Source organism: Mastigoproctus giganteus, unplaced genomic scaffold (genome assembly GCF_048544385.1).
Source record: "Mastigoproctus giganteus isolate SK-2022 unplaced genomic scaffold, ASM4854438v1 scaffold_15, whole genome shotgun sequence".
Classification (NCBI taxonomy): Eukaryota; Metazoa; Arthropoda; class Arachnida; order Uropygi; family Thelyphonidae; genus Mastigoproctus; species Mastigoproctus giganteus.
The window spans coordinates 2,822,159-2,839,769 of NW_028328292.1; the positions used below are offsets into that span (position 1 = coordinate 2,822,159).

Here is a 17,611-nt window from a genome sequence, read left to right on the forward strand (position 1 = left end):
CTGTCTAACTTCAAACTCACAGAACCAACTTTTCATCTTCCTCGTTTATTCATTCACGTGCCACTTTCTGGAACAACCCTCATACGTATTTCTTGAAAATTACAGTCTGCAGAAGTTCAAGTGTAATGTCAACATATATCTTCCGTCTTTCAACCTCCAACCCAAGCCCGGTACTAAGTACTATAGATTCTAATACCTCTCGTGTTTCTCGTGTTTAGGGTGTTCATAAAAAAACCACGACACAGGACTATACGCCTCAACTGAGCGAAAGAACATCGGCACTGTACCATGGATGATTGGCGACGGGTCTCCTGGTCCGATGAGTCTCGTTTCCAGTTATTTAGAGCGGACGGGAGGGTGCGTATCTGGCGGAAACCGGGAGAAGCTGTGCACCCGTCATGTCAATAAGGACAGTCGGTAATGGTCTGGGGCGTGTTCAGCTGGCACACGTTGGGACCTCTGGTACGTCTACACGCATCTCTGAACGGTCCAGGTTACGTGTCCATCCTTGCAGACCATCTGCATCCCTTCATGGTCATCGTGCATCCACAGGGCAATGGACTCTTCCAACAGAACAATGCGCTTTCCCACAGAGCCGTAGTGACTAGAACATGGTTCGAAGAGCATTTGGATCCGCCACTCACTGAATTATGGACAGTGGTTTAGCAAGCATGGATGTAAATACATTGAAACGCTTTCGTGAACTAGTGGACCCAATGTCTTTCCGTGTGACTGCCCTTATCCGTGCGAAAGGTGGGCACCCGTTACTAAGTAGGATCCCACGATTTGTGTGTGATTATCATATTGTTGAACTTACGATAATATATATGATATATTATCCACTCAAAGAGCACGTGCCACTGCACTCTCGCCCCTGACCACTCGGCTACGTCGTATCCGTGTAGGCGCGCTGATGCAATTTTTTTTAATTGAGAAGTGAAATGGACCCGTAGAAGTCCGGGATTTCTGTCGGAAAGAGGAGTCTGAAAAACCAACTGTTTCCAACAGTTCCAATAACTGGTGCTCTTGTTTTTTTTTTTTTTTTTTTTTTATTTAATCACAATTTAGGCTCTTGTCCATCTGTACATTGATTTTTTTGTACCCTGTTTATATGTCTTTTCGTTGCTCTTGGTCCCGTTGTTTGACGGCTTCCTTCACTTCATCGTATATGTGGAATCGATGTCATGTAGATCATTTTTGTCTTCCAAAGATCGACAAATTTGCATGAAACACGTTCAGGCTTCGTGGAGAAGCCTGAACTTGTGCAAGTGGTTTACTCACTTTCTAGTTGAGGACAATAGCGTGCTATGTATTTACTCATTGACATGTAGCAAAATGATTTCCTTTATGATGTTTTACACAGTCCATTCGCAGATGTTCATTGTTGAGATATTTTGGGAACCCACTGTACTCAGACCTTCTTTTACTGCAAATACCATGGTTCTTTATCGTCCAGGATGAATGGCTCCTGGTCCTTGGGTGAATGTTGTAGTTTTGTCACCAGCTGGTAGCGGATGTCGTCGTATTGGTGGCAGTCATACATTAGGTGCGACTGAGTTTATGGGCGCCACAAGTGCAATTTGGATTTTCAATTATTCCCAGAGTTGTTAGTTTGGCGTTTAAGGCACCATGTCCTGTGAGTAGGTACGTCACAAACAGACCAGGTGCGTACCAGGTTGATAATTTAGGTTGGAACCTATCTATATTTGGAAAGAATTTCTTTGTTACCTGCCACGCCTGCAGCAAGTGGGTCTGGAGTCTTCTTTTTTCCGCAGTGCGGTTATTTCCTGGATCTCCGTTGAAGTCAAGGTGTGTACAAGCATTGCCTTTAGCCAGCTCGTGGAGGATGCCTCTCCTCACCACCTCTAGGTCTAAGGGGGGGTTCCTGCGATGACTTGCAGAGCGTGTTTGTGCTCACTGTGCTGCAGGCGCGAGTAGCAGTGAGTAGCATGATTCTATGTATGGAATCAAGTAGTCTTAGGATTGAAGCTGTGCTGGCCTTTTTGTACCAGGCACCAGCTGCATATGTCGTGATTGATAAGAAGGCTGCTTTATAATAAAACATTATCATTCTCTGTTTCAATCCCCAGTCTCTTCGGGCAATTCTGTTTATTAAGGCAGTGCAGTTTCTTATTTTTCTTGTTACGTAGTTTAGGTGCGGTTTGAAGGATAAGCGGGTATCCAAGATGACGCCCAGGTATTTGAGCTCTGTACCGAGCCTTATTGTTCTAGTGCCAATTTTAATTTGGGGTGGTCTGTGGATGTTCAGTGTTCCCTTCAAGAGTATGGAATTTGTCTTCGTCGGTGAGATTTGTAGTAAATGGTGTGTAGCCCAGTCTTGGAGAATTTGCATAGCGCAGTTTGCCAGTATTTCCAGTTGTGCCCTGGAGTTAGCTCCTATTGTTAGGATGAGGTCGTCCGCGAAGGCTTGTGAGCGGACCCCTTCCAGATCCTTGTTTAGCGATTGGTCCATCAGGAGGTTCCACATTTTTGGTCCAAGTACTCTCCCCTGTGGGCACCCTCTGTATATTTTTCTTTCTATTTCTTTGTAGGGAGCTTTTATCTTGATTGCTCTGTCGGTGAGATAGCTTTTAAGCACATTGAAGAGGTTGCCAGGAACCTCTGCCTCCCGGAGCCGGCCCAGGACGCTCGGCCACCATAGGGTGTCGAACGCTCCGGCAAAATCAATTGAGATAGCTAGCACGTATTTTTTCTCAGATTCTTGTGCTTGGGCAATTACGCTTTGGAGTGCATCAACTGTGGATCGACCTGGTTTGAATCCGTACTGGTTTGGTGAGGGTAGGTTTGCCTGTTGGTAGTGGTGATTTATTCTGGATAACAGTAGCCGTTCAAAAAGTTTACTTAGTACTGTGAGTAGTGTGATCGGTCTGTAGGAAGATGGCTGTTCTGGTGGTTTGTTTGGATTTTTAATTGTTGCACGTTATAGAGGCAGTTGTCTTTCAATGAAAGACAACAATGTATTTATTTACTTGTGCATTTGTAGTGACGTAATTGTCGCGCCCTCTTCTCCCATTGGCTCGAATAAATATCACTAGGAGGAACTAATGTATTAATGTATATAGAGAGAATCTTTCTGTGAGTTGCATTAATCATGCAAGGCGCGGGTTTTTCAAAAATGCGTTTCCCGATAGTGAAATAACAAAAAAAAAAAAAAAAAAAAATACGGTTGTGGAAGAACAAAAACAGCAAGCATTGTTAGTGAAATTGCACAGAGAGGGAGAGGAGGTGTAGTGGTGACTCTGAAAAATATACCATTTTCGATTGCTACAGATGGTAGTAATCAGTAATTACAAGCACATCGCACGTGATGACCTTTCGTAAAAAATATTGTGAAATCGAAATGCTCTTAGTGCCAGCATTGGAAGGATACTCTACAGGTACAACATTGGACATCTTCCGAACAACCTGAAGGCATATAGGATTCCTTTAAAACACTGTGGTATTTAGTCTTGATAATGTTCCTATTATGGTAGATCTAAAATCGTGGAATAGCAAGAATATTAAAAGAGGTGATTGAGCACTTGGTGGTAATGGACTGTCTTTGTCATCCCATTAATTTTTGTGCTGAAAAGGAAGGTTGCATGCTTTCCTGTGAAAGTGGGTGATATTTTGTGGACATTAAACCGCTTGAATAGCACAGCAGTTATAATCACTATTCTTCCTAACCGGGTGGAAAAGGCCCAAGTTCGAATCCTGTCAGTGCCGCGAAGAATTTTATGGGATTTTTTACTCCGTGGCTGAGTTAGTGATAGCCAATAGCCAGGTTGTCCCCCGGAAATTCTGTTTTTTTGTCCAGAAAATCAGGAAAATCGACCAGTGAACACGTAATTTATGGGCATAGTGATGTGCACGGGCAGATGAATTAGCCCTCGAGTGGCCCTAATAAAGCCACTTTTTTTTCCTTTTTTTACTACTATCTAGAAGTCCCTAAAGAAAAGATTGATTTAAACTAATTCAACTGATGCATGCCACTGAAGTTAAAAAAATAATAATAATAAAATAATAAAAAAAAATGAGCGTGAATATACAGGTTTTTTGTCTTTTAGAAAATGTTTAAGTAGGCTGATAGAACAGTGGCAACCTCTGACAAGTATAGTTGTTAGAAGTGATGAAATAAGTCCTATGGATACTCCCCAGATTATCAAATGAAAAGTACAACAAGTGATAGTAGTGAGTGGCATTGACTCACGTCCAAATCTTACAGAGTGTTTAAAAAAATACTAATTAATGATCTCACCAAGAAAAAGAACTTCTGAGTCACACTTCTGGTGAAAGCAATCTTAAACAGGCCAAGCAAGCCGATACTCTAAGCATGTTATCCTCATTCTTGCGGAAAGTATGTGTTCCTCTCTTCTGGCGTGAAAAAGCAATTTGCTTGTTTTTTTGTTTTTTTTTAAATACCATGCCCACGTTTGAAAATTCGCATAGCTCTTCAATCCAACGCATCTCACATCATTGTACTGAGATCATTATTTCTAGATTCGTTGAAGAACGTTATGTGCAAATACAGTATGTTATACTAACAGTTTTTAAATATTCCACTTTTATTTTGGAAATTAATTACCAAAACAGATTGAACCAGAATGATGAGTTATAAGCATTTCTACTACCAATGTCGTGGAGAGTCTAAAAAAAAGGAGAAGATTTTGTTTTTTGATCAGTGAGCAAGTAGTTTATTGCTGCTTGTGGCTATATGATACCCAAGTTCCCATTAAAAAATGAGTTCTTGTAAATGCCGAGGTAGGACAAATTTCATCAATTGGCAGTGCATTATTTTCAAATTTGAATTTTTTTATGGCCAAGCTTGTTGTGGGCCAGTACTTCTTGGTGTTGTTGAACATAAAGAAATAGATGAAACAATAGATGTTTTGTCGCATCACTTGTACCATTTATAACCCAAGTAATGCTTAGCATTTTAACAGTTCATCATATGCAGGAATAATTAGCTAGGTGAAAAAAAAAAAAAAAAAACTGAATTCAGATCTCTTTCTAGTGTAGCTTTGGAGATGCTCTTGCTAGCCAAGTCTAAACAACATTTCCACTGTTATAAACAAAACCTTGATTCAATATCTCTGAAGAGGGTAAAGTAGACAGTATCTTTCTTGAAGAAATCACAATGAGTTGATGCCTAAATGACAATCCAGCAGAAATTCACAAAGAGAAAAAATCCTGGGTAAGCTAATGGTTGAAAGCATAATGTGCTGGTAAACAATACTGCTTCTGTATTTTAATATAAAATGTACATTTTGTCAATGAATTTTAATTTCTAGTGCAGTGTAGACTTTAGTCTGCTGCTTTTTTTTCTAAAAGTCTCCTGCTGTCCTCCTGTTGTTTGCGAAGAACTGCTTTTTATGAAAAAGCTGCTGTTTTTGTCAAAATATCATCTTTTTTCCCCTCCTGCTTTCGCCCAAATATCTCTTATTTTCTTCCAGCTTACAATTACCGATCTCTCAAAGTTGGCATCTGTGGTATAGGGAGACTCAAGACTGATATCCAGCCCTGTGTGAGCTTGTCTTGGGCAAGGGTCACCTTCTAGAGCTTTTTTTTTCTTCTTTTTTTCATAATAAAGATTTTCCCATTAATATACTCATTATATTCCCATTCGTATGAAGTACACCTTTTTCATAAGCTGATGAATTTCCGTTAAATGATAGCCCTCTGCTCTAAGAAAATGAATAATACCGCATAGTGAACGCCCTCATCGCTATGGATGCTATATTGGCTCTACAGGTCAAGTTGTATGAACACACACCTTGTGCATACAACTTGACCTGTTCAGTAAAAGCACTGGTACCAATTCCTAACTGTGCATCTGTGACGGAACTTAATCTAAACTTAAAACAACCGAAATCCTGTTTTCATTTGATTTTCCCTGGTAGTTAGTTAGTTGGCTGTTTTCTTTAAAAAGTAAATTTGTAGGAAATACTACACATTGTTACCCTTTCATAGAATATTCCTTTGAAACATAAGGAGGGGGTATAAAAATTCATTTCAAAGGAGACAGAATGGCAAGATCATTGTGATGACTGCGGTATTGAAGTCATGATATTTAGTGAGCTCCGTGAAGAACTCTGAATGAAGTCATCCAACAGCATTCCCCAGCCTCTGTTATCTTCTCACATAATCACATAATAATATGAGTGATCTCGTATGTAATATTCTATATCCTGTCGATACTATGATAAACTTGACTAGATCTGTTGAGATATTATAATTTTTTTACAGATCCAGAAAATTGAAGCAAGGCTTGTTTGCATTCCTCTAACAATATCAGCTTGCAACAGACAGCGGGCAGTCATCGGAGCATTTTGTCAACGACCATTTCGTAATTCAGAATGAGGACTGCAATCTCAACGATAATTGTCATCCCCTCGTCCATTTCACACTGTTTTTGTCATTGTGTCTGTCCTTTTCAATGTTTTTTTTTTTTTTTCTTTAACGCAGTGATTCTGAAGAAGAATATCCTATGAAACGTAGGACTTTTTCTCCTGTTTTGTGTTATTGTGCAATTATTTCCTTAAATTTAATTTTTCGTAATAATTGTTCTACTAGCCAACCAGCTACGCTCAAAGCGTTTTGAACCTCCCCTCTTTCTTTCTCTCTTCAGAATTGAGAAGTTCAGCATTTCTGTGGATAAAGTTTTACTTTTCATTTATACTGAACCAGCTGAGATACTTTTGAGAAAGTTACTCCGATGCAGTTTTCGTGTTTATATTTTACTTTTTTCAAGTTATTAAAGTTAAAAGTGTATTTTATCCTGTCTGCAAATTCTTCGACATGAAATATGTGACATGACATAATATTTACGTAATCATAAGGCAATATATTTGATGCATTAGCAGTATACATTTAGTACCCTGTCATTGCGGAAAGACTTTTATTGAGGTACACAAATGACAACACTCATACCATTTGTAATTTACAGAAGAGGTTTTTTTAATCTGTAATGCACGTTTAATTATAATTCTTAACATGATAACGATCATTGTTATCCCTTTATATTCTCCATTTCTTCTAGCCAATTTGGTTTTTCTGGGAGGTTTATGTAAACTGAAAAACTGTAAACTGAGAAAATTAACCTCTGAAATCCTCTGAAAGTCGAAACAACTCAAACTGAAATACCAACTGTGAATTTCATTGTCAACCGAAACCAATTTTTAGAGGCTGTCAGCCATATTCAAGCACGCACTTTTTAGTTAATTTCTCATTTTAGATTCTGTAGGGACATTCATGGTCGGTTCGCTTTTAACAAGCAGGCCATGACAGAAATACAACCATTTGGGAATTTACAGATGCCTCCCGAGGAAGTGGTTGTTGTAGCTTCTCCAAAAAATCTTATTTGGTATTATTCATCTTATAGTGTGTATTAGTATTTGCTTTTGGATTTGTAAATGGGTATAGTTTTCTTGCATTATTCCTGGCTGCAATTGCACTACGATACAACTACAGTTGCTGCAGTTGTATCGGCTCTCGCTGGTTAATTTAATTGCCTTCTTTTGTGTTATCTAATTTTGCTTTATGTTTAGGAGTATTTAATAATACGTGATTGTAGATGGTGGTGTGGGTGTGTGTTAAGCACAAAAGCAACTAGAGCTATTAGGCGTCGATATATTGTGTCTGTAAATTGGGTGTATTCTGCGATTGATTTATTTATTTGCTGGATGAAAAATCAGTGTTTCTGGACGGGGGCGGGGGCGTCTCAAGCGGGGGATGCAACCCTCGCTTGAGACGGACTAACTTTGCCACTTTGGGCCACGTTGTGAAAAAAAAAGCTCATAAAAATTCCGCTCTTCATTGACTGGATTGACCCGGTGTGGGGAGAACGGTGGCTGTATCCAGCGATACCGCGAAGGAAGAAAGTAGTGGCAACACCTCACAAGCGTAACGTGTTGTAGCTTGTGCACTTGGCATGAAAGGGTTATTTAGTTAATCAGACCACGTAAATTAAGTTAGGAAGTTGTTTGCAGTATAAAAGTACTAGAACTTTGTCTTCGTTTTATTTTATTATTTTTTAACTTGCATGATTAATATTATAATATTGTCCATTTTACTTGCAGTTTTAATGTAACAAAAGTGAGTAACTATCGAGACCTGTTCATGCTATGCTGATATAGCCGGTGTCTGAAACACATGCAGGGATTTCTTGAATTTGTCAATCCCACAAAGACACAAACCAGTCTTAGAATACACGCAAGTTAATAACATAACACACTTGACTCATCAGCCTGAGTTCCTTTCAGCACTAATTCAAAACGCCCCAACCCAACTCTACCCATACATGTTTTATTGCATGAATGTACAATACGAGTACAGTATTATGAGCTAAAAATTACAGCACCACCGCATCTTAGGATAATATGCCGCTGAAACAGGGGCGGCTCTAGAACCACTGTCCTAGATGAACCATGCAATCTGCTTCCCCCACACTAAAAGCAGATGTAGGCTGAGGTTTTTGGTAAACTAGGAAACATTTTGCTGAGCGGCTGAGTCAGCTATTGCTTGTCAGAATTACGACGAGGATCACCTTGATCCTGCGTCACAAATAAAAACAAAAATTCAATTTTATAAACGATTTTTTTTTGTTAATTTTTTGGAATTCTGCAAAATAAAAGATTTGGCATGGTAATAAATTCTGAGAAACGTAGAGAAGTGAATTAAAATTCATATTCCCTCCGTACATACACGGGAATTTAAATAATACGAGTAACCTATTTGTTTATTTGACTTGTCTTTTTTATTTTAATTTTAATTAAATTTTTTTGCTCTGATTTGACTCCCTAGAATGCCGTCTATTTCGTTTATACGGATGGACTGTTTACAACATGATATTCACCGATGCCCAATGGCCTCAGTTGCCTTCTCCCAAATTATAAGCTACACAACCTATTAAAGGTTGTACCATACACGAGTACCATATCGAAGAAGTTGATGAATTTGATTACTTAGGGTCAAGAATAAATAAAAATGGTGACTATTCAAATGATGTAAAGAGACGACAGGCAATTGCTAAAACGTTGGTCACTGATCTGACGAAATTATGGAGAGATCTGCCCCTAAATACGAAACTGAGAATTACTGATTCGTTACTGATTCGTTAATTTTTCCGGTTGCCACTTATGGATGTGATGGAATCTGAAAAGGCATTTGAAATGTGGTGTTACAGGAGGATACTGCGTGTTTCTTACCTTGATCGAAGAACAAATGTGTGAGTATTGAATAACATTGGCAGACCTAAGATTCTTCTTCATAGCATCAATAGAGAAGAAAACTCAAATTTTTTGGACACGTAGCAAGAAGGGAAACTTTCTGTTGAAGAATATAATGGAAGGAAAATCGAGGGGAAGAGGAGCAGAGGAAGATCAGCAACTAGATGGAAGTATGGGAATCAGTGAACTTCTGGGCATGACAGTTTGCGATGCCGCTCGTAGTGCACAAGATCGATGCAGTTGGAGGAATTTGTTGGTGGCCACAACAGCTCCTCAAGAAACTACGTGACTGGAAGAAGATGCTACCATAAAGCAGCCTAATTTCACAACTAGGCTGAATTATGGTAGTATGGTTTTTAAATATACCTTTGTTGGTTACCAACAAAGCATCAGTGCGCTTTCTCTTGTTTAAAGTACACTATCTTCTGAAACTACGCGTTAACCAACGATGCTACCACTGCTGAAAATATTCCTGAAACTTTTCTTTTGAATATTCTTCTAAATACTAGCTACAATTCTCTTTAATATTATCAACACTGGAAGTTCTTTTCTTTTCTTTTTTTTTTTTTTTTTTTCGTGTGCGTATCATTGCTAAATTTTGTACTAATTATAGTATTAATATAGCCATATTATATAATATAACTATATAATAATATTTAGTTGCATAGATAAATATTTAGTTGCATCTGTGTAATAAAGTACATATGCAAGAAATACAGTATATATATATATATATATATATATATATACTGTATTTCTTGCATATGTACTTTATTACACAGATGCAACTAAATATTTATCTGTTTAATGTGCTGAATTGATGCATATAATGTAACTGTGTAAACCTATGCTATAAAATATGAGGAGGTGAGGGGATTAATGGGAAAAATTAAACGTTGTTAAGAAGTGTGGATATATGAAATATGAGATGTTTACAGATGGTGAAATTATACAGAACGGAAACAGAACCATTTTCCATATCAGGAAGTGTATGTATAGACACGTTTTATTTTGAGCTTATCCTCAAGGTTGAGTAGTTTAAACAAGAATCGTTTTCCGGTTATGCTTTGTTATATACAATTGTATGCAACAATTCCTCGCAGACCAGTCAAATGCAAATTGTAAATGGTGTCAGAATTAAAAAATAAATAAATAAAAAATCAGACTGTTATCTGAAGAATTCCATTATGGTTATAAGAAATATAAATGATTGTAAGTATTTTATTTTCAATTTAAAAAATAATAATTAAGGAATTCATAAATTGGTATTGATGTCACTCGTATCGATTTTGTTTAAAATTACCAAAAAAAAAAAAAAAAAAGAATCTGGCATGCTTTATCCGGTGGTGACCGTCAGAGGGTTAAAATTCTGGGAATCGGCTCTCTTATGCTGCCAATTTACTATTTTATTTTATTTATTAAATTAGTGTGATTGTCCGACACTGTTAAAGGCATAACTTTAATAAGATTCATATACAAGTTCAATATAAAATACGAGAAAAAAAATTTAGGTCATCACTTGATTATTGTTCCACATGCAGCTCTTATAATCTGCCCAGTTGTTACTGGGCTACCATCATACACTGAAAGATTTATGGCATGCCATATAATGAAGCTAATGAGTGTAGATAAGATTCAGCTACTGTAATTCTCATAAATATGCCCTCTTTACCTACAGTCATTACGATAAAATGTCACAGTGCCCCAATTAAATATTAACTCTTTCAATTTTACCACGATGGGTACGTGCATCCGTCATGATATAGACTTGTTTATAGTTTAATGATATTGTAGGATGATGTAACGTTCAGAGTGGTTGCTAAAATTCATAAATTGTAGGCTTTTAGACAGGATATGGACTTTGAGTAGAGATGTAAAATAACAGCCCATATCATTCATTATTCTTTAATCGCATAAAAATGCGATCATTGCAACTCTTGCAGTATTAGTCACGCAAAAAAAAAAAAAAAAAAAAAAGTCAGATCCAACTTTGTAGGGTTGTTGATTCTTCTGGCAGACATCACAGTCTCCATGAATTAGTTTCGTTTGTTCCATTTACGGATTATACTGTCCAGGAAACACACGTCTTTGGACATGAAGTTTAATATAAAGGCAAGTCTATTTATCTGAAGTGCTAAATATCCCATGCTATGAATCCTGTACCAGTTGTTTTAACAGGTGCTGCCGCTAGAGTTACGTCAGCGGTGGCGAACTTTTTCTGCTTTGCGTGTCAAAAATAAGCTGAAACGAATGTTGTATAAAAATTTCGCGTGTGATAAGGAACTGATTAAAATTAGTTAATATATTAGTCGCGCATGCTATTATAAAAAAAAATAACAATATTTGAAATGAGCGTCTAATGAAAATTATGTTACAGTATATTTTTCACACAATAGTATTAGTATTAGTAATGGCCGCATGGTGCAAGAAAGCCTATGGCTTATGCTGCACCAGCCAAAAAAAAAAAAAAAAAACGAATAAAACAATGATAAAAAATATATAAATAATAATAATTAATAAAAGAAAAGGAAATTAAACCTATCATAACTCGCTGGCTAAAATAAAACTTCCTGCAGTCCAATCTAAACATTTCCCATCCGTAACTTGAATTTATGTCCCCTAGTTCTAGCATCATTTATAATCTTGAAAATTTCGTCCTCATTCATTTTACTGATGCCTCTCAGAGCTTTAAACACCTCAATCAAATCTCCTCTAAGGTGTCTAGTTTCCAAACTCTGCAACCCACATATTCGAAGTCTTTCTTCATAAGGACGCCCTTTTGCCGATCTCACCAGGCGAGTTACCCGTCTTTGCACCCTTTCAAGAAGCTCGATGTCTTTCTTTAGGTGCGGTCTCCATACTTGAACACAGTATTCCAAGTGTGGTCTAACAAAAGCCTTATATAATGGGATTATCACGTCCCCATCTCTACTTGTAAAAGTTCAATAGGACACCATGGGCCTTCCTTGCAACCTGTTTACAATGCTCAGAGAATTTCATGTCTGACCGTATCGTAACACCCAAGTCTCTTTCCTCCAGTACTGTGTTTAGTTGAACTCCACCAATTGAATAAGTTATTTTGGGATTACTGTTTCCCAGCTGTAATACCTTACACTTTGTTGGATTAAAGCATAGCTGCCATTTTTCTGACCATTCCTGAAGTCTATCTAGGTCTCTCTGAAGAAGCTCAGCTTGACAGTGATCATTAACTACTCTACCAATTTTAACATCATCTGCAAATTTAGACATCACGCCCTCTATCCCTTCATCAATGTCGTTTATGAAAATTAAAAACAACAGTGCTCCTAATACTGATCCTTGGGGAACCCCACTTCTTACATTCAACCACCCAATCAGAGGAATAGCCATTTATCACAACCCTCTGCCTCCTGCCCTGAAGCCATCCTGCTATCCATCTAAGGATTTTCCCAGTGATTCCAACCTGTTCCAGCTTATAAAGCAACCGCTCATGTGGGACTGAGTCAAAAGCTTTGCTGAAATCTAAATAAACAATGTCGAAATTATTCCCTAAATCCAGCTCGTGAGTGACTCTTTCAAAATAGCGAACCAGATTTGTTAAACATGATTTTCCCTTTACAAAACCATGCTGAGTATCCCTGAGAATTTCAATTCTATCCAAATGATCCTGAATTCCACCCTTGATCATTGCCTCCATGATTTTCCCTACCACTGAAGTCAGACTGGCAGGTCGATAATTTCCCACTTCACTCTTAGAGCCACCCTTATGTATGGGAGATACATTGACACTTTTCCAATCCAACGAAATCTCCCCAGAGTCTAGTGATCAGTGGCGGATTAAGGATAGTTGGGGGCCCTAGGCAAATTATATTTGGGGGCTCCCCAAAAAATAATAATAAAAAAAAAAGAATAAAAAATAAATAAAAGTTAGGTGGCAAATAAATGAAATTTTGTACTTTTGAATTTTTTGCTTAAATTTTCACTTAAATTAATCAAGATTTTTATGATGATGTTTACTGAAAACATTAATCTATTTTAGAACACTATAGGAAAAAGTCTTGGCTTGGGGGGGCCCCCCAAAGCCTGGGCTCCTAGGCACGTGCCTCATTGCCTTAATGGGTAATCTGCCACTGCTAGTGATGCTCGCATAATTAGCCTCAATGGTTCGATGCACTCACTTGCCGCCTCCCTTAAGATTATAGGGTATATTCCATCAACTCCAGGAGCCTTACTGGCCTGTAGGCTCGAAAGTTTTTTCATTAAATAATCTTGCGAAATTTCAATATCATTAATTACATATTTTTCAACTTCGCTCCCACAATTTTCTATTGCCACAAAAGGTTTTTCATTTGTAAATATCGATGCAAAATAACTGTTGAGTTTATCTGCAACGGCAGCTGATGTATTTGTTGTTATTTGGTTTTTAGGAGCATTAGCAACTAAGGCCATATTGCTCCGGGGATATGCCGTGGTCAGTTCCCTGACCTTTCCGCATCCTCCATATTTTGTGGCTAACGGGCTCGAACCCCGGTCTAATCAAGAAGCGTGTGCTACGCACTGCTGCTCCTGCCCACCTGGCTACGGAGGCGCCGTGATGTATTTAATACTATCCCCTTTCCCTTACGTAAAGGTGCGATCTGGTTTGTTCTGCTCTTCTTGGCATTAATATATGTGAATATAAGAATTCCTTATCCCCCCTCTTTGCTCTGTTTTCTAGTGATTTCTCATAAACTGCCTTTGCCTGTCGAACCTTTTCTGTGACTGTATTACAGATCATCTTGGAGCTGTTTTAGGCTTCAGTACTTTTTATTGCTCTGTAACCTTTCCATGCCACCTTTTTCTGCTCAAGTAATGTGGCAACTCCACTATTCATCCAACTTGGAACCCTCCTCGTGGAGTATTTTTTTAATGGTATATACGCACTCAAGGCATGTGTGATTAATGTTTTAAAAGCGTACCACAGTTCAATTATATTCGTTCTCTGTGCGATATCTACCCAGTTAATAGAGGCCATGTAGTACCTTAAGGCATCGTAATTTCCTTTTCTGAAATTAAAATCCATTCCTTTGCCTTTTACTACTGCTACCACTCTCATCATCATCCACCGTAGAACTCCGTGATCCCTTCCTCCTACTGGTTCCTCTACTGTCAGCCCTGTTATGTCATCTGATTCATGGGTGATGATGAGGTCTAGGATATTCTTTTCTCTAGTATTTTCCCTGACATGTTGATACAAATAACAGTCATCTAGTTGATTCAAAAAGTTTGCTCCCCATGTCGAGTTTCCTTCCCATTTACTCCAATCAATTAGAGGCAAATATGTCACTTCCAGATCGGTATGTAACCAACAATCAAAGTATATCGGTTTGATGCTTTTGTTAGCTATAAAGCGAATTGAGTTTGCTCTTTAACTACTATAAGTGCAATAATGATGAACTGCACTAGATCCAATAAAAGTTATAGCCTATTGCTCAGCCTGAAAGCTTATTAGTTATAATGTTAATTTGGAATTGATAGTTTTAATGATGTGCTCATCGGAGAGCTGCAATCTGTTGACGTGGGGACACTAGGTAAGACGATGGATTCTCTCCAAGGATAGTTATCAGATAAACATCAGCTTTCGTGTACCTCAGAATGTGATCATTTCATCTAATGGGGAAGAGTCACGAGAGTAACGACTAACTACTCGGTAGTGTTTTTTCCTTGTTTCGAACAGGAACTCAAGAAAGAGTTGACAGCCATTTGTGTAGCCTTAATGAAGGTATTTTTTTGCATAAATCCATGAGACATAGGATTCCTGTGTGTTTGAGATCTGAAGTTATTGAAGGAGAAGGAGAATTTCTAGTTCTACCATAGTTAATTCAGTGTTTATTTTCGGGCTATATGTTGTTATTTTTATCTTTCGATAGGCGTGGAAAACTTATTGAACTTGGCTAGACAAAATTAGAAACTGAGAAAAAAATTGATGAGTCTGCTTGGCTAGCAGACTCATCCAATTTCTCGCTTGTTCACCTACCAACTGAACAAACAAAAATGGAAGTAAAAATGTGCTTTGATCAACTGGTAGCTGTTGACCAGAGCACATTTTTACTTCCATTTTTATTGTTCCCAGAAACTGTGGTCCTGTGTAGATAAGTGGTGTCTTCTCGATAGCTTAATCGTTACGTTTGCGTTCGTGAGATTTTTTTTTTTTTTAAATTTTCGTCATGGTGCACCTGTTTCTATGATATGGAAGCCTATATGATGTTTATTGTGTTTTGTGTCTGTATGTAAATCGATTTGCATACAGACATAATACACTATAAACACCATAATATAGCGATTTTCAGAAACCAGTTGTGTCGTAAATGCGAGGACTGTTTGTATTATTGACCCGTATCGTAGGGTCGATTCCTCCGTGACAGTACAGAGGCCACTCTTTTACATCTGCCACTCTTTTAGAGAGGTTTTTTACCCATCTGCCACTCTTTTATAGAGGTTCGGTACAAATCCTTTCTTAAGGCCTCTTAAATAATTAGAGGGATAATTAAGTCTCTTACTTGGGATTGTACCTAACGATTTCAGGAGAAAAGCACCCCTTCCTACCTTGTGAGTTATTCCGAATTTTTCAGTCAGCATAAAATACAACTTCAGTGAACACAGACTGAAGTAAAAAGGGACTTCGAAAACAATTAAAACGTAGAAAGGAAAAAAAAAAGTTACTGAAGGAATAAAGTACATTGTATATTAATTTTATATATTGGCCGATCGTCGTTTTTTATATAGTCGCTGGCCGAGCGTCGGAAGCGTTGAGCGATGCCATGACACCGAAGAAAACGTGTGTCGTATGTGTATGTCAGACTGTCTTGAACTGTAATGAAGTGTGCGTCAATTTTCAGTTGTAAACATTCTGCTTAAAAGGAAATAATAAAAAATAAGTAAGAAAAAGCCCTTATGTAACCTAGTATGTTGTTTTGTTTTACCAAGTGTCTTTTTTTTGGTTTTTTTTTAAGAAATATCTGAAGGTCATCATAGCAGATGGTGCCTTCTTGTTGGAAGATTTCACCTGCAGTTGCTCTTTTACGTTCTATACGGCATTATTTGCCGATGTAGATGCACATACAAGAGCCAGATAACTTTTAAGAACAAAAAAAAAAAAAAAAAGAAGGTTACATAAGTTTCAACTACCTTGCTGAGCTGCACAGTTATCAAGAATTTTACGAAGAGAGGAAACTGGTGAATTTTTTGAAATGTAATATTGCGTGCATATGTCAAGGCCAGATTCAAATAACAAGTGTATGCGTGGTTGCATTAATCTTAATATTACTAAGACAGATGGCTAGTTGCTGTGGCAGGTTATTTTAATTTACAGCTATGTATTCATTTACATATATATACCGTCCAAAATTAGAAAACCTCCTAAAAAGCGATAAAACAAGGAAAACGGGCGGAATCTAATCTTTATTCCTCTGACCCTATGTGACCGTCCGGGCATATAAACAGATTTTTTTTTTTTTTTTTTTTTTGCTCATTTGTTATCGTTGCTACCTCTGATTACAATGCAACAATATTGTCTGTTTTGACACAGAAACGTGCACCATATGTTATCTGAAATATCCGTTCGTTTTCATACAATGGGTGTTCCATGTCCATATTTAAAGAAAAAAAAAAAAAAAGCTATTATACATACTGCTTAACAAAAGCACTATTGTATATTCAGTAGACTTTCGAAATAACGGCACTTTACGGGATTCAAGGTGCCGTTATTTCGATTTTTCCGTTGTCTAGAAAGTTTTATTTTTAATGTATTTAATGGAGAAATAATGAGGCAAAATAAGAAATAGAGAGTAATATTAATAATGCAATTTTATTAACTGCACTTAAAAAAACATAAACATGTTGACGATGGAATGTTATATTCTGCCATTAATACACTTCTGTCTGCGCGTGTTGCAGTGCTATCGTCACCATACTCCCCACAGCGGGTGGAAAAAAAAGGCCCGGATTCGAATGACGCGAGGAACTTTTTTTAGGCTTTTTTTCACTCCGTGGCTGAGTTAGTGGGTCTCAGGCGTAGATAGCAAGGTTTTTCGTCCAGCAAAACAGGCAAACCGAGCAAAAAACATACGTAATTTACAGACACAATACACACGGGTATATGAATTAACACTCTGGGTGACCGTAATGTAATAGTTTGGATTATATCAAGTTTGTCACTAAGCTTTAATGTTGTTCTTTCTTTTCAGTATGAATTTAACATTAAACTTGTCATTTATTTTGTTTTATTTTGTCTTCCGTTTCGCTCTGTGCTACATAATAACTTACCATAATGAATCCAGAGCGCACAGGCCTCTTTACCTATATATTCTCTGTATGACATTTATTAACTTCAGGAACCATAGCGAGGGGGTTTTAATTTAAAATAA

General features: G+C 37.6%; 1 protein-coding gene across 1 annotated transcript in view; it reads left to right on the top strand.

Annotated features, from left to right (window-relative positions):
• The window catches only part of LOC150074910 (glycine receptor subunit alpha-1-like), a 188,716-nt gene that overhangs the window by 96,241 nt on the left and 74,864 nt on the right, over positions 1-17,611 (top strand). The window contains exon 3 of the mRNA XM_090389380.1: positions 7,235-7,363. Within this exon, the coding sequence (XP_090245506.1) occupies positions 7,235-7,363 (129 nt within the window). The remainder of the gene's footprint in view (positions 1-7,234; positions 7,364-17,611) is intronic.